This window comes from Myotis brandtii, unplaced genomic scaffold (genome assembly GCF_000412655.1).
Source record: "Myotis brandtii unplaced genomic scaffold, ASM41265v1 scaffold305, whole genome shotgun sequence".
Classification (NCBI taxonomy): Eukaryota; Metazoa; Chordata; class Mammalia; order Chiroptera; family Vespertilionidae; genus Myotis; species Myotis brandtii.
The window spans coordinates 3433804-3458423 of NW_005361652.1; the positions used below are offsets into that span (position 1 = coordinate 3433804).

General features: G+C 41.1%; 3 protein-coding genes and 1 long non-coding RNA gene across 4 annotated transcripts; 1 reads left to right on the forward strand and 3 right to left on the reverse strand.

Moving 5' to 3' along the window:
• Positions 1 to 1176: 1176 nt before the first annotated feature.
• Positions 1177 to 7112, reverse strand: HNRNPH2 (heterogeneous nuclear ribonucleoprotein H2 (H')). Its single transcript, XM_005869878.2, is given in 4 exon segments — positions 1177 to 2252; positions 2254 to 2725; positions 2727 to 3330; positions 6983 to 7112. Coding segments are annotated over 3 exon segments (1347 nt in total). The 5' UTR covers positions 3278 to 3330; positions 6983 to 7112; the 3' UTR covers positions 1177 to 1928.
• Positions 7113 to 7312: 200 nt separating this feature from the next.
• GLA (galactosidase, alpha) lies at positions 7313 to 18710 on the forward strand. Its single transcript, XM_005869881.2, has 7 exons — positions 7313 to 7583; positions 12591 to 12765; positions 14014 to 14191; positions 14745 to 14836; positions 17230 to 17391; positions 17598 to 17795; positions 18420 to 18710. Exons 1-7 carry the CDS (start codon positions 7372 to 7374, stop codon positions 18693 to 18695), a joined length of 1293 nt encoding a protein of 430 aa, XP_005869943.1. The 5' UTR covers positions 7313 to 7371; the 3' UTR covers positions 18696 to 18710.
• A 2216-nt stretch (positions 18711 to 20926) lies between these two features.
• On the reverse strand, positions 20927 to 24286 carry LOC102247844 (60S ribosomal protein L36a). Its single transcript, XM_005869880.2, has 5 exons — positions 24185 to 24286; positions 23671 to 23776; positions 23421 to 23488; positions 21439 to 21561; positions 20927 to 21000 (listed from the first exon to the last, which is right to left on the reverse strand). The coding sequence occupies exons 1-5, from the start codon at positions 24281 to 24283 to the stop codon at positions 20980 to 20982; spliced, it is 417 nt and encodes a 138-aa protein (XP_005869942.1). The 5' UTR covers positions 24284 to 24286; the 3' UTR covers positions 20927 to 20979.
• LOC106726709 lies at positions 21835 to 22710 on the reverse strand. Its single transcript, XR_001362794.1, has 2 exons — positions 22671 to 22710; positions 21835 to 22557 (listed from the first exon to the last, which is right to left on the reverse strand). It is a non-coding gene; the product is annotated as an uncharacterized LOC106726709 (long non-coding RNA).
• Positions 24287 to 24620: the final 334 nt, after the last annotated feature.

Here is a 24620-nt window from a genome sequence, read left to right on the forward strand (position 1 = left end):
GTGTTGTTAATAAGCATATGCGAAGTGTACTTTAACAGAAAAGTTTAAACTACTTTTTTACAGGAAAAAGGGAAGGCAATCAGGGATCATGAAGGAAACTGCTTCAAGTTGCTGTTTTAGGGTTCAGATAAACCTTGTAGAGAGCTGTCATGGGTCACAAAACCTGCAGCATTAGCAGTTTCTCAAGCACTACCCCAGAACTACATAATTTCAGAAACTCTAGGAGTGGGGTCCAGTAATCAATGATTTAACAAGTCCAACAAAGGATTCTGGTGCATGCTTGAGTTTGAGAACCACTGGTTTAAAACAAGGTTTAAATGCTCTGAAAAACCTTAAAGGGGCCAAAACCGGTTTGGCTCAGTGGATAGAGCGTCGGCCTGCGGACTGAGGGGTCCCGGGTTCGATTCCGGTCAAGGGCATGTACCTGGGTTGCGGGCACATCCCCAGTGGGAGATGTGCAGGAGGCGGCTGATCGATGTTTCTCTCTCATCGATGTTTCTGACTCTCTATCTCTCTCCCTTCCTCTCTGTAAAAAATCAATAAAATATATTTAAAAAAAAAAAAAACAAAAAACCTTAAAGGGTGTTTAGAGACTCTTAAGTTACGGAGGAGACTGAATTACTTCTATAACACAGGCCAACTTTATCAAAACATACAAACGTGCCTTAAATCTTATTTATGGTTAAATAAAGAGGATTATTTGCTTTTTCTTCTTTGGATTTTGGAGGGTGCTGTCTTGAATCAAGTAGTCTCTGGAGTAGCCCAGTAGTCCTGTGGACAGGTTGATAATAAGTTAAGAAACAGAAAGTTGCTCCACCTGAATATTAATCTAAGAAATACAAATTAAAATAGCAACGGGATACCATTTTTCAACTAACTGGCCAAGATCAAGAATAATGTGCATCATTGAGAAGGCTATGATGGTAAAATAAAAACATTCCTAAGGGAAACACAATCTCTCCAATAAAAGCTTCTAAAATGTGTGTACCTTTGATTCAGCACTTTTAGGAATATATCTTGGAAATAATTAATGATATATGCAAGAATGTATGAAGATGCTAATGTATGTTTATAATCATTTTAAAAATTAAAAACAACTTAAACTTCAACAGTAGAGGACTGTGTAAAAGAAAAGGCTCATATAACAGAACATAATAAAAATCAAGCTGCACAAGATTATTTTTCCAGTTTTTAAAAGGAAGATTTATTTAACAAGTTTCACTTAGTACAGTATGTCTAATGGAAATCACAATACAAGGAAAGATTTAAATCAAAGCTTCAGAATTTTATACAAATGACATGACCCAACTCCTAAAGTATCAATTGGTATTACATCTCAAAATTGCCCAAGGTCTTAATAAAAATAAGTGTACACTCGCGTGCCTTATAAGATAGTAAACCAAAAAGCTAGAATTAACAAACATGCCAAATGTTTTCACTTTGAATTATAGACGCAGAGCTCCTATATTTGAGTTTTACAGAAAAGCATATTTCTCAACACACATCCAAAGTTTTCAATGTCTTGTGGTATAAGAGCAACATTTAACATAAGAGAATTGCTTTAACCTAAATATGCTTACTGCTTAGGTACACTCCTACAACATAAACTAACTTGAGGAAAGATGAAAATTGTTTTAACAGTTACGGTCAATACTGAATATTTCAGTGTTCAAAATTACTGAGCTTGAAAACAATTCTGACTCCCATTTTACAGTAAGCATAAATCACAAGCCTGTAATGCAAAAGTATTAAACATAACCTTTGTTTTCTTAAAAAAAAGAGAAAGAGAAAGAAAAGTTGACCTAGAGTAATCAGAATCTATTTCCCATTAACCATATTGGATATGCTAGACAGCCCTCCCATTCTATTCAATCCCATAAATGCACAGCTTTCATTTCTGTAGTAGCTGTTTAATGCTCTTTCTCTACCTATGCAAGGTTTGACTGATAGTCACTTGAGTTTTCCTGCAGAACTTGGTCATATCCACTCATACTGCTCTGACTACCATAACCACCTCCATAACCACCACTCAGCTGCTGGCTAGCAGGACCCCCATAGCTAGACTGGTTGGATAAGCCCATCCCTCCCATCATTTGGCTACCATAAGCACCGCTACTTGCCCCTGCTGTAGAATTCAAAAAGAGTTCTACATAGCTGTGATCATAAGCGCCCCCACTTGTTCCTGCAGTAAAATTCAAGAAGAGCTCCACATATCTGTGTTGCATATTAGCCTTGTCTTTTGCCATAGCTGCCCACAGCATCTTCATGAGTAGCAAATTCAACATCTGCCTCCCCAGTAACTCTGCCATAGGGTCCAATTTCAATGTGTACTCTCATGGGGTTAAGAGGTGAGAAAAAATTGTAAATATCATTCTCAGTGGCAATGTAAGGTAATCCCCTCATGTGTACACAGTGCCCTGTGGTGCTCTGGAAACTGGACCCACCATCTCCGTATCTATGATCAGACATTCCTGAAAAACAGTAATTGAGGTCTCTTCCAAATCTATCAGACCCAAAGCCATACCCATCATTATAGCCACCATGATCATCATAGCCTCCATAACCTCCACCATAGGCACCCCGCCTCATCCTTTCAAACCCAGCCCCTTTGCCAATGCTATTATAACCTCTGCCAGTCCCTGGCCTATCATAGGGACCAGGTCGCTGCATAGCCATGAGCTTTCGAGGGGGGTCATAATGGGTTCGGACTTCAGCTCGGCTACTCAAAGATTTCAATGTACCTGTGCCCTATTCTTTCCTTGTGCTTCTTTAAGGCCTTTTCAGCTATCTCCTGTGAAGCAAATTGCACAAAGGCCTCCCCTGTGCTCCGCCCCTGAAAGTCCACAGGCAGTGTCATCCCATTTGGCATAATTTCCAACCCTGAAAAAAACTTAACAATCTCCTCCTTGCTACAGCCAAATGGGAGTCCTCTAAGGCGGACGAAGCCATCATTGGCAGTATCAGGACTATTCGGACCTGTATGCTTCAACATCCAGTCCATTTCAACACTGTTGGACTTGAATACTTCAACATATCTGTGTCCCATGGTTTCTCTGTCCTTCTTCAAAGCCAATTTCACTTCATCTTCAGATTCAAGTTCGACAAATGCTTCACCACTTGGTCTGCCTTCTCTGGTGTAGATGAAACGAATACCTGATGTGCCATTCTGGATTTTGCAATCAGAGAAGAAGCGCATCACTTCATCAGCAGAGCAGGACCAGGGTAGGCCCCTGACCTTCACCACGAAACCCTCTCTGCCTTCCGTGCTCAGCATCATGGTGACTGTTAGGCTCTTGGTGGCAAGCTCGGATCAAGGCAATTTCAGTGGAGCTGAAAAAAATTAGAAGACTATTATCATGGAAAAATGTTCACAATACAGTAAGAGAAAAAAAACAATGAATACAAAATTCAAATACACTAGTAGCTTTTTTGGTAAGACATTCACATAAATAAAAGGACTGCACCAAATTTCTAATTCATTCAACAATTTTTTTGATACCTGATACCTATTATGTGTTGCCTATCATTAATGCTGGTTATTTCTAGATGATAGAATTATAGGAGCTTTTTGCTTCAGGAAATGTTTTCTTTGGAAATTCTGTATGTTCTAAGATACCTACATTGACCATATATTAACATCGTAGTCAAAAGAAAAAGGAGTAAAAAATTAACATCAACAAAATCAGTGGAAGATGTTAGCAAATTAAAAAATGGCTATATATGATTACATAAAAATGAAAAACTTCATTACATCAAAAGTAAGATTAAACAGAATTAAAAGACAACCAATACACTTGAGAAGATAACGGCAACAAATGCATTAATACCCTTACATAAAGAACTCACACAAATTAATAAAATCAGGGAAATATTAAGGTCTAAGAGATAAATGGAAAAAAGACATTATGGGGAATTCACACATTTGTTTTACATTTTTCAGTTGCCAGGTCCAGTACTTGGCTCTGGCATACAAGGATCAATAAGCCCAAAAAGGACTTATAGTCCTACAGGGGTACTATATGCCTTTACTAAAAACAAAAGGGCAAATAAACATATTATCTCTGCTATGACAGAATTCTGTGCAGGGTGAAAAGGTATTAAAGCAGGGCGTGGTTGGTCAATTTTATCAGTTGGCACAGAACAGTTAAATGAAACAGACTAACTGTTTCAGGGATCCATAAACCTATTTAAAAAATTATGATAGAGCATAAAATAGGAAGAGGCAAGGCAGGAGATAAGGCTGGCAAGATAGAGATCAGGTCCCAAAGGCCTTATTTGACAAATCTTAAGGGCCTTTAACAAGGGGAGTAAAGGGGGCGGAGTGAGGGGAGAAGGGAGTGAGGGGAGAAGGGAGTGAGGAGATAGGAGTTAGGGGAAGGGGAGTGAAGGGATAGGAGGGGAGGGAAGTGACATCTTCAGACCCCTTCCAGATAGATCTCCCTGAAAACAGTGTAGCACTCAGAGGGGGTTGAAGTGACACTAGCAAGATCCGTTAGAACCCTGATCTCCTAGAGATATGTTAAGGATTCACCTATGGCAGGGGTGGGAAACATCTGGCAGGCCGGGGACAAGGCACGAAATCATTTGGTCTGGTCCTGCCAAGGCATTAGGGGTGAATTAATTAAATGTTTCGCCAAATACAGAAGGCTAATGTTTAAGCTGATAATTTTGTATGGCCCACGAATGATGTTATAAGTATCCAAATGCTCCCTGGCAGAAAAAAAGGTCCCCCACCCCTGACCTAAGGCAGCAGCGATATAAAAAAACGGAAGATGTGATCTATGTATTCAAAGCAGTGGACTCTGTGGAACTTAGTAACAGATTAAAATATAGCAGAACAGAGATATGAGGATACAGGAGAGGAGTCTAGGAAATGTTCAAACTCCATCAATCACCAGAAATGCACCTTAAAACCAGAATTGCCACTTTTCACCAATCAAGATAGTGAAAACTAACCAGTGAGGATAAACCAATGCTGATATTCAGGGTTCACAAACTAACACACACCCAGAAGAGTGAAAGTTGGTACAATATTTCTGGAAAGCAATTTGGAAATATGTATCATGTCTTTTGGTATAGTAAATCCACTCTAGGTAATGTGCCGTAGGCGATGATCTGAAATTCAGACAAAGATTTATGGAGCTATATATGCACTGAAAGGTATTTTATTAAGAAAGACAGAATATTACACAATTTTTAAAAATTGTAAAAATATTTAATTACATGAGAAATTACTTTGCTATAATCTTAAGTGATCCAAGATCACAGCTACTTTATAATCTCAACTATGTAAAAAACATATATTCTTCAACCCTGCTAGAACTCCTTCCAGAGCCTGGTCAACTGAAATACTCACAAATGTTCACTGCAGCACTGTTAGTAATTGCAGAAAATTAGAAACCTAATTCTCCATCAATAGGGGGACATCTGAATAAAGTATACATTATCCTTAAAGTGGATGCTATGAAGCTTTTAAAAAAGATCTGCCCTGGCCTAAGATTTCCAAAATATATTAAATGAAAAAATATGTATAGTATGATCCTCCTTATTTTAAAATATAAGCATGCATGTATATATGTTTGTAAATGCATAGAGGAAGATCTGGAAGCATATAATACAAACTTGTTTTTTGAGGAAAGAATTGGAGGGTAGGGAGAGTGGAGTGGATTTCCACTTCATATCCCATATCCTATATACTACTACATAGGTTTCATTTTTTTTAAATCATTGTAATTTAAAAAGCAATGTTAGGAAAAATATATGCATGGGAAATGTGTCAAATGTTAACAGTGGTTTCTGAGTGGTAGGTTTATGGATTTTTCTATTTCATTTTTAAAATTTTTGGTGCATTCTTAATTTTCTAGAGTATTTTAATTCAGCAAAATGTTTGCTTTTCTGGAGTTTGGTATAGCAAATTTTATAAAAAGTTTCTAATTTGGTACGTGGGTGGCTTATCTGACATGGTCTGGGAACACTGGGCTTCTAGAAAAGTACAAAGTGTACTAACTGCCATAAAACTAGAGGATTCAATTCAACCAACACTAATTGCCCATTATATGCCTTGCACACCGCATCTGCGGTGGTTAACAGTCGTCATATAAAGCATCTTTAGATTTGAGCGATAGATTTTTCGGACTAATTTTTGGCCTGTTTTAGCTCTTGGAACACTCGCCCCATTTAATGTCTCTGCAGCACTCTAGGCCTTAAGATCCCCTCTGTAGTGGCAGGAAAGTTCTAATTCATTACTCTATCACCCGGGAAGGCCACTAATATTCCATTGCCTGAAGTAGGAACCAGGATTCCATTTGTGAGTTAAGAATTTGTGTATTTGTATGTGTCTTATGCACATACTTTTTATACACCAAGTGCGGAGTAGTTAACTCTGGGTAATGAATTACAAGTATTTTTTAAAAACTTATAGTAAAAAAACCAAACTTATATTGTTATTTTTCGAATGTTCAAAATTGACCAAATTGTTATAAGCAAAGAAAAAAAAAACCCCAAAAACGTTATTTAAATACTCAACTCAGTAAAAACATTTATTGGGCTCCTCTGTTAGGCACATAACATTTACCTAGATGTGATTTTACATATAAAACTGACTTGGTGCCTCTCCCTACAATCAGGCAGTGGAGACTAAATGCCTGAAAGGATGGACGAGCGCTCAGACCACTAATCTCAATGTTTTTTTTTTTCTAATCTACGGATGTGGTTTTCAAACGTTTTTCTCCGTCAGGTTTTTCTTAAGGGCTCCCCTGAGACCCGCCCAGACAGAAAGATATACAAAAACCACACACAGTCACGAACGTCCACCATTTCCCCACCAGGCGCAGCAAAGGCGGCTTCCCGGCACTGAGATGGGGGAGTGGGGGGCGGGGGAAGAGAAAGCGAGGAGCGAAAAAAGAGAAGGCGGCCTGCGGACCCCCGCTTTGGTCTTCATCATCACCACCCCCGGGTCCCCAGTTCCCACCCACACACCAACCTCTAACGATGCCGGACGATGTTCCTCCTGCCCTCAAACGGTTATAGCAAGACGGTAGACGACGACCGAACTACTTCTGCTCACGTAAGCGAATGGTCACGTGAGCGCCTACGTCATGTGAGATCTCGGTCACGTGAGTAACTCTCCGCTTAAACTCTAGATCACTAAAGAGCACACTTCCTTCTGATATGGAAATAGGGCGGGCCTATGTTAAGGAAGAAAGAGCGTGATTGGTTGCGGTGCGTCTTACGTGACTGATCATTGGTCCGCCTCTGGGGATAACCGTCCCAGTTGCCTGAGAAACAACAACGTCATTACGTAACTCTCCAGTGATTGGCCCGCCCCTAAGGTTAAACTTAAAAGCCCAGCTTACCGCGGAAACGTTCTGCATGGTTACATTGAGGATGAGGCTGACTGGCGGACGTCTCCAGCCGCTGGGCTGCGTGCTGGCGCTTAGCTTAATGGCCCTGGTTCTCTGGGAGATTCCTGGGGCCTGGGCCCTGGACAATGGATTGGCCATGACCCCCACCATGGGCTGGCTGCACTGGGAGCGCTTCATGTGCAACACTGACTGCACAGAGGAGCCGGATTCCTGTATCAGGTATCAGGGATATTGGGTACACCCTTCCCTTCGCCTTTCCGTGTGTTTGGAGGGGTAGAGGTTCTCAGCGGCAACATTTGAGCCTGAGGGAGAGCTTCCCTACTACTGCTGCTTTTTTATTCGCGGCGAATTGGCCCGAATGGGGACTAGCCCTAAATTTACTCATTATGACCCCTCCTGGGGTGGGAACCCGGCCAGCTGCCCTAGCTTCTCTGGCCTTTCAGTCTCTGCCGCATTACCGAGCTAGGGACTTTCTCCATTTACCATCCAGTTCCGTTCAAACCCTTCTTGTGAGCTGCTGCTCTGCTTCTGCTGGTACTAGCAGCAAGCACAGCTGCGGTGAGTGGGAGAGAGGACTTCTTCTTTTGGGTCACAGGGTTCCTTGACTGTAACTTGAGGGAGTTTAGAGGGACTGTGGAGTCTCTGCGATCTCCCCACCCTCTCGCCCTTGAGTGTGGCCTCCGGCTGAAGGGTTGACCTGAAGTAACTTTGTACAGGCATACCTCGCTTTGTTGCACCTTGCTTTATTGCGCTTCACAGATTTATTTTATTTATTTATTTATTTATTTATTTATTTTACAAATTTAACGCCAGACCCTCAACCAGCAAAAACATTACGACTTGCTTTATTGCGGTGGTCTGGAACCAGATTCGCAGTATCTCCGAGGTCTGCCTGTATATGGAAGCCAAGTGTTGAGGTTTGTTGGCTCACTAACTGGCCTGGAGCAACCTGGGTGTAATCTGAAACCGCCCCAGTAGCGCAGGGCTGGGAGAAACCCAAGAAAGTGGCAGACCTATCCAGATTAGTAAGTGGCCGTTTTAATGAGCAAGGGAACTTACCTATGCAGCTTTTCTCGGGAGGCTGGAAGAGGAATAGTTTTCCACACCTGCTGGCCAAATTAAGGCTTGTACAGAGGCCTTAGCTGGGTTCAGTCAGGTACAGGCATACCTCAGAGATGTTTCAGGTTCAGTTCCACGTATCACAATTGTCGGAAGCCGCTCTATCCTTGCTGCTTGACACAGTCGCTGCAGGGAAGAAACATCTGCACAGCATATGTTTCAAGGGACCTGGCGCATATGGCATATTGTTCTTAATATGTTTGCTCCCCTTCTTGGCACTATGTATTTTAACCAAGGTCACCTCTCCGAGAAAGGTTGTTTCCCCAGGTAGGGATTTTTCCCTGAAGTTAGGGAGGGAATAAAACCCCTTAACTAAGTGCCTGGCGAGTAGTTAAAATCACTTTAACTACAAACAATCACCCTTAAGCTACATAATCTTTACTCCCTGGAATGGAGATAAGAAACACCCTAACCTTTGGAATAGAAATTGACAGGATTAAAATCAACTGGTATAAATACAGATGTAACAAGACAACAGAAGACAGAACCTAGATGGCTGGAGATTCTGGCTAGAACCTGGCTAGAGAACCTGGCTAGGCTGCTGATCAACTGAACGCTGTCTCTGTGTCATTCCTTCTTCGCCGACTCCGTCCACACCTTTGGGAACCCCTGGACCTGCTGGGGTTGGACCCCAACACAATAAAGGAAGTCATGTTTTTTGCTGGTGGAGGGTCTTTGCCTTTAATTTGTAAAAACACAACATCTGTGACGCGCAATAAAGCCAGGGGTGGTGTGTGTGTGGATATCATCCTGATAGTAGCAACACATTTCTCTCAAGGCTATATCCTTGGGGCAGCTTCTGGGAGCATGGAAGGGAAGCAGAATGCACACTCCAAGGACAGGGGAGGGGGTCGACAATTGTCAGGTCCCACTGGGAGGGTCACCATCTTATTGCTGATCTTCCCCAACAATGCTGCCTGGATTAGACAAGTATTGAACCTATCTGATCAGCACATTCCTTGTCTGTAAATTGGGAATAACAACTCTGACCTCAAAGAGTTGACTCAGAAGGATCTGTGAAATAATGGGGTGTTTTATTTAAAAATTTTAATTACAGTTAACACAATATTAGATTAGCTACAGATGTACAACATAGTGATTAGACATTTATATAACTTACAAAGTGATCACCCATCTGTCATCAGTTTCTTTTTTAATGTTTGTTGGGATGACACTGGTTAATAACAGAATAGTTCTTAAACATACTAAAGACACCTGTGGTGCAGAAACCCCTCTGAAATCAGTAGTTATGATACATCCCAGTGCATATGTTATTCCTATGAATGTCTTTACAGCTTTACAGAAAAAATTAGGATATTGGTCAAACATTACAGAATTAATGGACCTTCTAAGTCTCAGACAAAGTCCATTGTGACCCTGGGGTAAAGTGTATAGCAATTGTGCCCATCACATATTCCTTTCAATTTTTTTCTAAGTGGTGGTTGTCTTTATTTTTGTATCTGATTATAAAACTAATGCATAATCAATGCAAAAAGTGTAGATAGTAAAGAAGAATATAGTGAAAATAAAGAGTCCCCTCATTCTACCACCCAAAAGTAATCATGGTTAAAATGGTAATATAAGGCCTTGGAATAGGTTTTTAGTAACACAGATCACAGATTTCTTTTTTTTTTTCCATTATTTTCAATAAAAATGAAATCATGTTTATGTTGAGTTGTTAGCAAGGCTCTGAACTTTGCTTGCCTACTTTCAAATTCTAGCGTCCTGTTACTTAGCCATATGACCTTGGGCAAATGAATTACTCTTCCTAAATGTAAGCCTATCATACAATAAGAACTTCATAAATGCAAGTTGTGTGTATATTACATATTTTATTTAAGCAAATTCCTGTTGATACCTATTCAGGCTCTTCAATTTTTCATTATTGTGAACAAAACTATACATCATTGTACATCATCTGATTATTTCCTTAGAAATCTAATTACTGGGTCCAAGTATATGCTCATTTTGTGACTTTGTGACATACAAACTGTCCTCCCCAAAAGTTTTACAAATGCACATTCCCAACAATAGTGTATGAGAATGCCTGTTTCCCCACACCCTGGCCAACACTGCATTTTTGTCATTCTTTTAAAACTTTGTCAATCAGGTAGGTGTTTTTATTTTCATTTATTTGATTTGTAATACGATTAAACATCTTATTTGTTAAATTGGCTCTTGGCACCATTTCTTTTATAGAGTGCCTATTTGAGTTAGTTCCTTATTTTTCAATTGTTTTTGTTTGCATTTGGGATGATATTTTGTTTTTGTCTATTATATGTTGTGAATATGGTGGTTCTTGCTATATGTTGGTTTTAACATTTATATATCAAATATAAATTTTTTCCTTTATTATTTCTGACTCTGGCATAATGCTGAGAAAGTCCTTTCCTACCTGAAAATAATAGTCAACTATATTTTCTACTAGTATGTTTATGAATTTTTAAAATATTTAAATCTTTAATGTGTCTGGTCTTTATTCTCCTATAAAGAATGCCATATTTAATATCAACTAAATTCCATGGTACCCAATGGCTGGAAGGATCTCTTTCTGAACGTTCTCTTTAATTCCATTGATCTGTGTATTCTAATGCTACTGGTACTACACCAACTTCATTTATTTTTTGCAGAATGATTATATGTTTAATCTTTTAGGTGAACCTTTCAAAACATGTTACCAAGTACCTTAAAAAGTTTTTTTGGGATTTGTTCAGGGTTTTATTAAATTCATAATCATCAGCTGGGGCATAGAAGGGTCTCAGGTTCAATTCCTGGTCAAGGGCATGTACCTTGGTTGCAGGTTTGCTCCCCACCCCCAATCTGGCCACGCATGCAGGAGGCAACTATTCAATATTTCTCTCTCTCTCTCTCTCTCTCTCTCTCTCTCTCCCTCCCCCCTTCCCTCCCTCCTTCCTTTCCACTCTAAAAATCAGTAGGAAAAAAAATTTACCCTCAGGTGAGGATTAACCAAGAAAATGCATAAAGTATAGGGAGAATTAGCTTCTTCTTAATATTGTTTCTTATCCAAGAGCAAAATTATATCTTAAATTTATTCCCAGGTATTTTAGGTTTTCCTGTTTTTTGGGTTGCTCTTATCAATGCTATCTTTTTCTCCAACTAGGTTATTGTTGATAGCTAAGGAAGCTGTTGATTATGCCTATTTGTGTTCCCTATTTTTCAATTGGAATGTTTTTTGCATTTGGGATATTTTGTTTTTGTCTATCATGTGTGGTGAATATGGTGGTTCTTGCTGTCTGTTGGTTTTAACATTTATATATCAAATATAACGTTTTAGTTTCTAATAACCTTTTCAATTTCATGCATTGCACATTCCTATTTTGATTGTTCAGGGTTCTTAGGGTACAAGTATTAAGGGTGGGGGCAAGGAGAAGAAAAAGGGCTTAGTCCATTTAACTTAACTTGCTTTGGTTGTGATTACTACCCAACTATTACTGGGTTTGTCGGAAGCCGGTCCGTCCTTGCTGCTTGACACAGTCACTGCAGGGAAGAAACATCTGCACAGCATATGTTTCAAGGGACTTGGCGTACGTATATGGCATACTGTTCTTAATATGTTTGCTCCCCTTCTTGGCACTATGTATTTTAACCAAGGTCACCTCTCCGAGAAAGGTTGTTTCCCCAGGTAGGGATTTTTCCCTGAAGTTAGGGAGGGAATAAAACCCCTTAACTAAGTGCCAGGCAGGTAGTTAATCACTTTAACTACAAACAATCACACTTAAGCTACATAATCTTTACTCCCTGGAATGGAGATAAGAAACACCCTAACCTTTGGAATAGAAATTGACAGGATTAAAATCAACTGGTATAAATACAGATGTAACAAGACAATAAAACACAAAACCTGGCTGGAGATTCTGGCTAGAACCTGGCTAGAGAACCTGGCTAGGCTGCTGATCAACTGAACGCTGTCTCTGTGTCATTCCTTCTTCGCCGACTCCGTCCACACCTTTGGGGACCCCTGGACCTGCTGGGGTTGGACCCCAACATGGGTTGAAAAAAATTGAAAGCCCCAAGGTACCTAACAAATAGGAAGTACCCAAGCATTTGTTTAATGAATTGTAATGATTCTTGGAATTTCTCTTTCAGTGAGAACCTCTTCATGCAGATGGCAGATCTCATGGACTCAGATGGCTGGAAGGAAGTAGGATATGAGTATCTCTGCATTGACGACTGTTGGATGGCTCCCCAAAGAGACTCAAAAGGCAGACTTCAAGCAGACCCTAAACGCTTTCCTAGTGGAATCCGCCATCTATCTAATTATGTGAGTTTATAGATAATTTTCTTTTTCATTCAGGAGACCAAATACTTCTGTATGGAAACTTGTTCAAAAACACTTAGAGAATAAAATAGCTGCCATTTTCTGAAGATTGAATTGTAAGGCTTATCAGGTGGAATTTTCATCTGTCAGCAGACATATTTTGCAACACTTCTTGAGGCCCATCTTGAGTAAGTTCTCCTTTTGCTGAAACAGCCAAATTCTCTGGGAAGAAAAAGAAACTTGGTTCTTGACATATGTGTGCATATATTTCCATATAAACTTTGAGCAGTATTGCAGTGGTACTATAAACTAGAACTTTAGAAGATAGGAGGAATACTTGCTAAAGATTTTTAAGGGTAATAGAGCTAAACATTAGTTAAAGACAATGAAGACATTTTATTTAGTACTGTTGTAGTAAGGGAAGGAGCTGAGCTCAATTCTGAATATAACAAAGACAAGTGGGGATTTGTAGCCAACAAGCAGATTGGGAGGATGATTGGATGGAAAATTACTAAGGGGAGGAGGATTCTTGCTAAAGACAGGCCAAGGACTTACACATCAAGGGTGGAAGATGAGGAACTTGATCATATATCAAGAGTAGGAGGAAGGCCCTAACCGGTCTGACTCAGTGGATAGAGTGTCGGCCTGCGGACTCAAGGGTCCCAGGTTCGATTCCGGTCAAGGGCATGTACCTTGGTTGCGGGCACATCCCCAGTAGGAGGTGTGCAGGAGGCAGCTGATCAATGTTTCTCTCTTATCAATGTTTCTGGCTCTCTACCCCTCTCCCTTCCTCTCTGTAAAAAAATCAATAAAATATTTTTTTTAAAAAAAATTAAAAAAGAGAGGAAGACTTAGCAGGATTCTTGCTAAAAGTGGATGCTGAATGACAAAGTTGAGGCCTACTTGAGAAGAGAGCTTAGAGGAACCTAACCAAGGTTTGCTCAAGGAGAGACTGTCCAGATATCATTGCCCTGGAAAGGTAACTTTTAGTTTCCCATCCGAGAAAGATTAGAGTGGCTGATAATTTTCTCTTCAGTTCTATGCTATAGCTTACATGTGAGTTTGAACTCAGCAGAATTGGAGAAGTTGCTCTTTGTCTCCCAATAAACTCATCTAGATAATTTTGGGGACTTGTGGAAAAAATGCCCCCAGTACCTGGTGAAGTGTATGTGTCTCTTCCCACAGCATGGAGTAGTTCTCTCTGCTTCATGATTGCACTTCTATTGTGGTGACTCTTTCCTCTCATTTCAGGTCCATAGCAAAGGACTGAAGCTAGGAATTTATGCAGATGTTGGGAAAAAAACCTGTGCAGGCTACCCTGGGAGTTTGGGACACTATGACATTGATGCCGAAACCTTTGCCGACTGGGGAGTAGATCTGCTAAAATTTGATGGTTGTCACTGTGACACTGTGGAACAGTTGGCAGATGGTATGTTTCATTCAAGAGATTTAGCCATGAGCAAAGAGAAGAACTTTGAGGCTAAGGTAACTGGGTATCCACAGAACTAATCTTCCCATTTTAAGTACCCAGTCACAATACTGGAAATAATTATTCTCAATATGCCAGAGCTCCTACCTCTTCTCTTCTTTCAGTTTGTCCATGCACTCATTCATTCATGCAATATAAAATCCATGCTTACTTAACCACAGCTAATACTGTGCACTTTTAATTGAAGAGGGCTCTGAGTTAATTACAAATAGTAATTCTAACTCTCCATAACATAATTTGGGAAAGCATCTAGAATGTCAAACAGCCACAGAGAAAGGGGCATCTTCATGCCTGCCTTTCCTCAATATATGCACCATCCCGCACTATATCCTCGGAACAATCCCAGCAGTCTGGGAGGTATTAGACACAATTTCAACACAGAGCAGCTACTTGTCTCTGCTGCTGGTTTAAAAATATAAACGTGGCCCCTCAGGGCAGACCCCGTTGAAAGTCCCTTTTGTCCCCTTATTTTACCCATTGTTTTCTCATTCAGGTTATAAGCACATGTCCTTGTCCCTGAACAAGACTGGCAGAAGCATTGTGTACTCCTGTGAGTGGCCCCTTTATATGTGGCCCTTTAAGAAGGTGAGCTAGTGACTCCAGAATTCAATAGAGCCTTGGTGATAGATTTTCAGGACTTGAGAACAAAGGTCTCCTTCAAAGTCCCACCTTACTTAACAGTCTCATCCTACCATCTCTCCCAGGACCCAATCACTTCTTATTATCCCCACTGCTCCAATTGGAGTCGAAGCTACCACCACTTGTGAAGTCAGTCACCTTTGATTTTTCCCTTTGTTTCATGTTTCACAACCTATTCATCAGCAATCCTATCAGTACTATCTACAAAATAAATTCTGAATTAGCCTATTTCTTTCCATCTCTGCTACACCTATCTTGATCTTTCAAGCCACCATCATCGCTCACCCAAGATGCTCCCAACAACCTGCTCTCTCACTTCCACTCTCCACCTACCTGCAACCATTTTTCCAGCAGCACCAGAGAGTCCTTGTTAAAGTGTAAGTGGAATCACATCACTCCCCTGTTTAAAATGCTTAACGGTGCCCTAACCGGTTTGGCTCAGTGGATAGAGCGTCAGCCTGCGGACTCAAGGGTCCCAGGTTCAAGTCCGGTCAAGGGCATGTACCTTGGTTGCGGGCACATCCCCAGTGGGGAGTGTGCAGGAGGCAGCTGATCGGTGTTTCTCTCTATTCGATGTTTCAAACTCTCTATCCCTCTCCCTTCCTCTCTGTAAAAAAACCAATAAAATATATTTAAAAAAATAAAATAAAATGCTTAACGGGCTTCCCATTTCACTTGGAATACAATCAAACCCCACTGATCTGGCCCTGGACTATCTCTCCAACCCCATTCCCCATCACTCGCCCTCATTGCACTGGTGTTCTTTCTGTCCCCCAAACACTCCAAGCCTATTGCTGCCTTGGGACCTATTGCTTGTTTTCTTCCCCAAGATTTCTGAGCTCCTTCTTAACATTGAGGTCTCAGACCAGATACCACACACTAGACTGATCTTCTCTAACTACTCTAAAATAGTGTTCTATCCTGCCCTGGTCAGGTGGCTCAGTTGGTTGGAGCATCGTCCCATACACCAAAAGGTTGCAGGTTTGATTCCTAGTCAGGGCACACACACGTTGCGTGTTTGATCCCCGCACCATGGGAGGTAACCAATTTCTCCCCCCACCAACCCCGTCTCCACCCCCCATCCCTTCCTCTCTCTAAAATTAAAGAAAACATACCCTCAGGCAAGGATTTTTAAAATATACTTATAAAAAATAGTGCTCTAACCCAGCCAGTGTGGCTCAGTGGTTGACCATCAACCTATGAACCAGGAGGTTGTGATTCAACTCCCAGTCAGGGCATATGCCTGGGTTTTGGGCTTAATCCCCAGTGTGGGAGATGCAGGGGGCAGCTCATCAGTGATTCTCTCACATTGATCTTTCCATCTCTCCCTCTCTGAAATCAATAAAAAATACATTTTTTAAAAAAAAAATAGTGCTTTATCCATTCATTCTTTATCACATTAACCTATTTAGTTTTCATCAAAGACCTTAGCACTATATAGAATTATATGTTAACTGACTTACTGTCTGTCTCCCCACTAGAATATAAGCTCTAGGAGGGCAGGGACATTGTCTGACTTTATCACTAGCATATGGTAAGTGTTGAATAATTATAGAATGAATCCCTGTTATTTCTTTTTTTGTTATTAATCTTCACCCAATGATATTTTCCCATTGATTTTAGAGAGAGTGGAAGGGAGGGGAGAGACAGAGAAACATTGATGTGAGAGAGACACATCCATTGGTTGCCTCCTGCATGGGCCCTGTCCAGGGCCAGGGATCAAGCCCACAACCACAGTGGAACCCGGGACTCTTCAGTCCTCAGGCCGATACTGTATCCACTGAGCCAACCCGGCTAGGGCTGTTATTTCTTTCTAATCTCTAAAATAATCTTTACCTTTCTCTCAACATCTTAAACCTTGGATATCCCATGTGCCTATTTACAAACTTGTATTTGTTCTGTTAACAAAGTATATGCCTAGGATTCAGATTCTTATGTTTGATGAGTTCTATGTAATTTTTCAGCTGATTTTACTAAGTCATTTGTTATTTGTGATTTTAAAAGTAATACAGTACATGTTCATTTTAGAAGTTTGAAAGTAGTGAGGTGTAAAAAAAATCCTCCATAATCCCAGTACTTAGTTACTATTGGTAAATTTCCAGCTTAAACATTGTTTATGCCATTTTAAGTAGAAATTTTAAGTTATATGGCCTAATTCTGAAACAAAATTTTACCATGAAGTTCCATCATAATAAGGATTTAGCTCTCCTCAATGGAGACTTTTAAGCTATAAACTAAAGAGAAGGCTACAAGTTCTTCCTTTAAACTTGACTATTTTCATCTCACAAGAATGTTAGTAGAAAGTAAGCAGAAGAGTTACAGTATCTCTGTTTTCATAGCCCAATTATACAGAAATCCGACAGTACTGCAATCACTGGAGAAATTTTGGAGACATTTATGATTCTTGGCAAAGTGTAAAGAGTATTTTGGACTGGACCTCTTCTAACCAGCGGACACTTGTTAGTGCTGCAGGACCTGGAGGTTGGAATGACCCAGATATGGTAAGAACCTGAGCCGTCAGTGTTCAAACCCTTGCAGTGGGCCTATTTCCTACTTGACATTCAAGGTAAATTGGAAAGTTCCTTGGAGCAGCGTTTATGTGAGAGTACTCAAAGCAGGGTACCATGGAAAGTGGTTTCTGTGTCTAGATAACTTTAAGAATGTTTGTCTTCTCTCATATGAATTCTAATTTCACTCTTTGTCCCAGTTAGTGATTGGCAACTTTGGCCTCAGCTGGGATCAGCAGATAACTCAGATGGCCCTCTGGGCTATCATGGCAGCTCCATTATTCATGTCCAATGACCTCCGACACATCAGCCTTCAAGCCAAAACTCTCCTACAGAATAAGGATGTAATTGCCATCAACCAGGACCCCTTGGGCAAGCAGGGGTACCTACTTAGAAAGGTATAGTAAATGTTCTCTGGAAGAAAATAGGAATTGGCCAAGAACATGTTCTCCTGCCTTCTAGTTTAAAATTCATCCAAATGGCCCTGCCCAGTTTGGCCCAGTGTCAGCCTGTGAACCAAAGGGTCCCGGGTTTGTTTCAGGTCAAGGGTATGTACCCCGATTGCAGGCACCTCCCCAGCCCAGGCCTTGGTCAGGTGTGTGCAGGAGGCAACCAATCGATGTGTTTCTCTCACATTGATATTTTTCTGTCTTTCCCACTCTCTTCCACGCTCTCTGGAAATCAATGGAAAAATATCCTCGGGTGAGGATTAAAAAAATAATGTTTGTTTGGGTTATGTATTTAAGATGGCTTTATATTCAAATGCCAAGTTTGTCTTGGGCCTAAATCTATTATATATTAAGATATGCACTGATCTTTTGAGAATATATTTTTTAATCTCAATATAATCAGTAATGAAGCTTTTTTGCTACAATCATTACTTTAGTTCCCAAACATGCTACAAGATAATTTTAATTTTTTCTAGAAGTGTTTGGTAGTTCTGACAATAAGACTGAATGCTACAAGGCAGCTTACTGCTAGTTACCAAGCTATCACACCTATTTTCTTGGCTTGCTTTTCAGGAAGATAACATTGAGGTATGGGAACGCCCTCTCTCGAAGTTAGCCTGGGCGGTGGCTGTGGTAAACCTGCAGGAGATTGGTGGACCTCGTTCTTACACCATCAGTCTTGCTTCCCTGGGTCAAGGAGTGGCCTGTAATCCTGCTTGTCATATCACAGAGCTCCTTCCTGTGAAGACAAAACTTGGGTTTTATGAATGGACTTCATTTGTAAAAACTCGAATAAATCCCACAGGCACTGTTTTGCTTCAGCTAAAAATAAGCCAGACTACATTTTAAAAACTTCCTTAAAAACTCTTTTATTGACTTTTCTTAGATAGATAGAAAAACGAGTTGTTGTTCCACTCAATCATGCATTCATTGGTTGATTCTGGTCATGTGCCCTGATGGGGATCAAACCCACAACCTTGGCTTACCTGGATGATGCTCTAGCCCAGTGGTTCTCAACCTTCCTAATGCCACGACCCTTTAATACAGTTCCTCATGTTATGGTGACCCCCAATTTCATTGTTACAAATTGAACATAATTAAAGCAAAGTGATTAATCACAAAACAATTATATGTGTTTTCCGATGGTCTTAGGCGACCCCTGTGAAAGGGTCGTTCGACCCCCAAAGTGGTCGCAACCCACAGGTTGAGAACCGCTGCTCTAGCCAACTGAGCTACCCTGCCAGGGCAAAAAAGCTTTCTTAAAAAATCATATTTTGTTGCCAATGACAACCACACTTGTCCTTTTCTTCCATTCTCACTTCAGCTATTCTTTTATTTCCCTGAATAAAATTTCACTACAGCCCTGGCCAGTGTGGCTTAGTTGGTTGGGCACCCTCCCATGCACCAAAAGGTTGCCGGTTGGATTCCTGGTCAAGGCACATGCCCAGGTAAAAAACTTCACTACAGAAACCAACGGTGCAAAAGACCTAAAGTATGTTTTAACAATTCCTTTGCCCGCCAGGTGATTAAAGTTGGAAGACTGTCCTGGCCAATTGCTCAGTTGGAGCATGGTCTCACATCCCGAGGTTGCTGGTTCGGTTACCGGTCGGTCAGGCACATACAGAATGTGAACAATTGATGTTCTGTCACGTCTGTTTCTCTCTAGGATCAGTGAGCATATCCTCAGGTGAGGATTAAAAAAAAATTGGAAGTCTAATTGTCAGCTGATAAAAATTGCAATGAAATTGGTGAACCATGACTTAGTCATCCAGATACATAAATTTGGAAGCAGCCCTAGCCGGTTTGGCTCAGTGGATTGAGTGTTGGCCTGGGGACTGAAGGGTCCCTGGTTTGATTCTGGTCAAGGGCACATGCCTCGGTTGCAGGCTCAATCCCCAGTAGGGTTTGTGTAGGAGGCAGCTTATCAGTGATTCTTTCATCATTGATGTTTCTATCCCCCTCTCCCTTCCTCTCTGAAATCAAAATATCTCAAAAAATATAAATTTGGAAGCAAATTGCTCCATCTGAGATGCCCTTCCAGTTACCAAAGTATGTAGTATATTTACTTCATCATCCAGTTTTACTGAACAAAACTCAGTAAGATATATCCTTTATTCTTAAGGTATTACATGTGTTCTTATCCTCCCATTGCCCCCCCATGCCCTCACCCCCTGGTGTCTGTGTCCATTGGTTAGGCTTATATGCATGCATACAAGTCCTTTGATCTCTCCCCCTTAACCCCACCCTCCCCTCTGAGGTTTGAGCAATGCTTGTCTCTGGATATCCTTTATTACTAAGAGCTGAATCTCCGTAATATAATAGTACACAAAGATGAAAGGGATTTGAATTTGAAAGGGTTAGGCATTTTAAAAAATGGATTATCACTGCTAGGTTCCATTTAGGATTTTAATTCACTAGAAATATTGTCCTTTGAATTAAGAAAAGAATTTGTATAAATTTAAGATCAGGGGTTGGGGGGGCAGCCGGCATGGCTCAATGATTGAGCCTTGACCTATGAACCAGGAGGTCAAGGTTTGATTCCTGGTTAGGCTATAGCCTGGTTTGCAGGCTCAATCCTGTGGGGGCATGCAGGAGGCACTGATGAATGATTCATCATTGATGTTTCTCCCTTTCCCTCTCTGAAGTCAACACAAATGTATCTTTTAAAAAAGTTTGAGGGGGGTGGGTGTATTAAAACATTTGGGTGGTACTAGTAATGACATGTAATGCCTAGAGAACAGGGCCCAAATTCTGTACAGGAAGCAACCAGTGTTTTTCCTCTGAAAAAAATCAATAAAAACATCCAAGGATTAAAAAAAATGATTGAACTCAAAGGTATGGGACAAATTATTTTACTCTTGGTAAGCTTAACATTCACCATGGATACCAATAATTCTTACTTCATAACAGCAAAAGGGATCCCATGAAGCCCCAAGTGACTAAAGTGCCATCACAACATCTGATTTGAGTTCAACCAAATTCAATCCAAAATGAGCCAAGTACCCAAAACCATTAAGCTTGAATTTCCCCTTATGGGACACTAGTTTACTTCCTTCCCAAATAGAACAATTGCAACCACATGAATTGAACATACCATGATTTTATTGTCATATAATCAAACAAAATATGAAGCTTAGAACTGGATCACTTGGCCCTGCAATAGAAAAGGGGGAGAAAAAGTGAGTTTTTCTCTTGCAAAGAACCTCTGTTCCATCAAGTGTCTACTCCTGATAATTCTCATTCTCCCCCTCCCCGCTCTGGTGTGGCTCAGTGGTTCAATTCCAGTCAGGGTACATGCCTGGGTTGCAGGCTCAGCCCCCTTGCAGGAGGCAGCCAATCAAGATTCTCATCATTGATGTTTCTCTCTCTTCCTTCCTCTTTGAAATCAATTTAAAGAATATTTTTAAAAATTCATGTAAATTTCATTCTCCCTTTCTGCCAAACACCAAAAACCTTACACCTTCAGCTATGGATCAAGTATTTTGAAAGGAGTGCCCCTGATCTTGATGCCACAGAGTGGGCAGAAATACTCGCCTCTCCAAATATAATGAAGGTATAAAAAAGATTGCACCTCCCACCCCAAATTGTATACCTTTCTCTTCTTATCTCCTCCCAATTCAAAATGCTTGCATCTCTTAATAGCCAGCATTCTCTTAGATCTGCAGTTAGACTCAACGCATTCAAGCCTCAGCACAATCTTCTTTGTAGTTTTAGCCTGGAAAAGAAATTAAGTGATACTACTCATAAATCACTGCAAAAAATCTTTCTTCAAAAATATGACTGCATCGGGTTAACTACCTTAATTTGTCTTGGGCTAGAGAGAGAAAACATAAATGTGAAAATCAACATATTTAAGAGAAAATGTAATAGCAAAGGTGGAAGGTTATCTAATTACCAACAAGTTCTCCATTCACATCAGGCATCTTAGAGGACTTATCAAAGAGGCACTCATGCCACCTTGAACTTGTGGCTGTTCAGCAGCTTTACATAGTTAAATATTCTGAACAATCAAAAATGGGTCATCCAAATTCATGCACTATTAAATAAAAAATACTTTTGCAATTCTTTAAATAGGGTTAAGAACTGTTATGTAAGAAATTTGTGCATTCAACTGTTATTTAACTCAAGGTACACTCCACATAAATACTCAACTTTTTAAGCCTGCTCCTGTAGTCAGAATTCTGCTGCTAGTTTTGCAGTTCTCAAATCCAAAACCTAGCTAGAACCTCCCCATCTTCTAATCAAGTTACCTAAATGTGAAAAGGTAATCATTCCTTTTATCACTTTGCTATCAAAAATCACTTACTGCACCTAAAAGAACACTAAAGTCATTCCTTAATACTCTGAAACCAGGCAAAACGGAAGAGCAAAGTGCCAAAGCAAACATTGTTCGTGGGAATGCTCTTCTAGGCACTGTGTGTACTTTAAGGAATAGCCAAATCACCTGGAGGAAAAACAAACACATTCAGCCTGAGAATGCAGTGGGAGGTCTGAATGTCGATTTAAAGAGGCTTATGACTTCATGAGATAGATAGCAGATGCATTGCAGGCTTCTGAATCGAGAAGCAAAAGAACATTCTTACTGCCAGCAAGAACTGAGGCTTCACTAGGACTGATGACAGATAAAACAGGGCAAAGAAAGGATTTACTGGTATACTCAAACTTCAGTCCTTAGAAGGGCAGAAAACTTTCCTTAATTTGATGTCTGCCTCTTCAAAAAGGGAAAGGCAAAAAATATAAACACTGCAGCCATGGCCTGATAGCTCAGTTGGTTAGCATGTCGCTAGGATATGCCAAGGTCAGGCTGGATCCCTGGTCGGGCACATATAAAAATCAACCATTGGCCCTGGCTGGTTTGGCTCAGTGGACAGACCATCGGTCCTGGGTTCGATTCTGGTCAAGGGCACATGCCCGGGTTGTGGGTTTATCCGCAGTAGGGGGCACACAGGAGGCAGCCAATGATTCTCTTACATTGATGTTTCTATCACTCTCTCCCTCTCCCTTCCTCTCTGAAATCAATAAAAATATAGTTTTGTTTCTTAATCCTCACCCGAAGATATTTTTCCATTGGGTTTTTTTTTTTTTTTAGAGAGTGGGAGAGGGAAAGACAGAGAAACATTGATGTGAGAGAAACACATATGCATTCGCTCGACCAGGACTTGGGCTGGGGAGAAGCCTGCAACCGAGGAACATGCCCTTGACTGGAATCGAACCCAGAAGCCTTCTGTCCACATGCTAACGTTCTACCCACTGTACCAAACCAGCTAGAGCAAAATATATTTTTATAAAAATCAACCAATGGATGCTAAAGTGGAAAAAATAGATGTTTCCCTATCTCGCTCTCGAATCAGGAAATAATATATATATTGCAATGGCACAGTATTGTAGACAAACCTTAAGTTGTTGCACTCCCAGCTCCACTGTCTACTAAGTATGTCACAGCAGGTGACTGAGATAACTTCGCTGAAACTATGAAAACACATACCTATATTGTAGAGGTGTGTAGGCTAACAACAAATGCAAGGTCTAGTAAAGAGTCAGTGGGAAATTTGTCCAACAGTAATTACTACTCACCTTTTTTCGGAAAATCGGCTTAGTCTGCCCACCATAGCCACTTTGCTTCCTGTCATAACGCCGCTTTCCTGAGAGAAGTTACTTGTTACAGTATGCCAAAGTTAATAAATCACAACAGTCACATGAAAAAGTCTTACGGCTTTATCTTGGGTTTTCAAAAAGAAATATCAATGCCCAAGCAGTGGGGAGAGGGGAGGGGCCTACACAAATGCCACATTCAAACCAAATCCCATGCAAAAGACCATCTTACCCTGTGCATACAGAGAATCCTTGCCCTTCTTGTACTGTGTTACTTTGTGGGGTTGATGCTTGCCACACTTCTTACAGAAAGTTCGGCGGTTTTTAGGAACGTTCACCTAGTAAATAAACCGTCCAGAACGTGCAGTGTTACCAGATGCCAATGGCACAATGGCGACCCAGTTCACACTAAGGCAGCCCACGAGGACTCGACTCTCAAATTCCTGGCTAACACACCACTCACTAGAAGGTGGTCCAGTCCCATGTGCTTCACGTACAGCTGCTGCCTCCCACGAGCCCCAAAGTGGAAAGAGATCATATTCATGCCACCTCCCACTAAGTCTACTTCTTTGATCCCATTTCAATTCCTGGCCCCAAAGCCAGGTCCCTTCGGAATCGATCCCGGCAACACTGGGTTTCTTTGGTACGAGTCCACACAGAGGCCTGGACCTACCCCGGGATGGAACCTTTGCTGGGGGAGAGAAGATTAAACTGGATGTTTCTCTGCCCCGACCCCAAAGTCCTACCATGTCTGCGAGAGCTATCAGCAGGGAAAGGAAGATGATAGGCCGGAAACGGAAGTATATAGGAGGTTCCTGGTCGCGCTTCCTCATGGGAGCGACCATAGAGTCTAAGGCTCTGTGCGCTGCGCCGTCTGGTGGCTGAGAGGACTCTATTCGGAGCCGCGGAAGGGAGCATAGGGAAGGGCTCCCGCTAAGACTTCCTCCCGCCCCCTAGCTTTGAGACTTTTTTTCGCTTAATCACTTTGGCAGACGCTGATTCCGTGCAGAATTAAGTGAAGGAAGCAGCGCTCTTTCAGACACTCTGGCCTCCATCTCCCTAATGAAAGCCAGGACTAGGGTCAAGTGGAGGGGTCCTTCCCCTGCACGTCCCATTCCTGTTCCACCTCAAGGACACTGTGACCATCTTTTGCAGCCAACTTCTGGTTCACTGAGGGCTTGG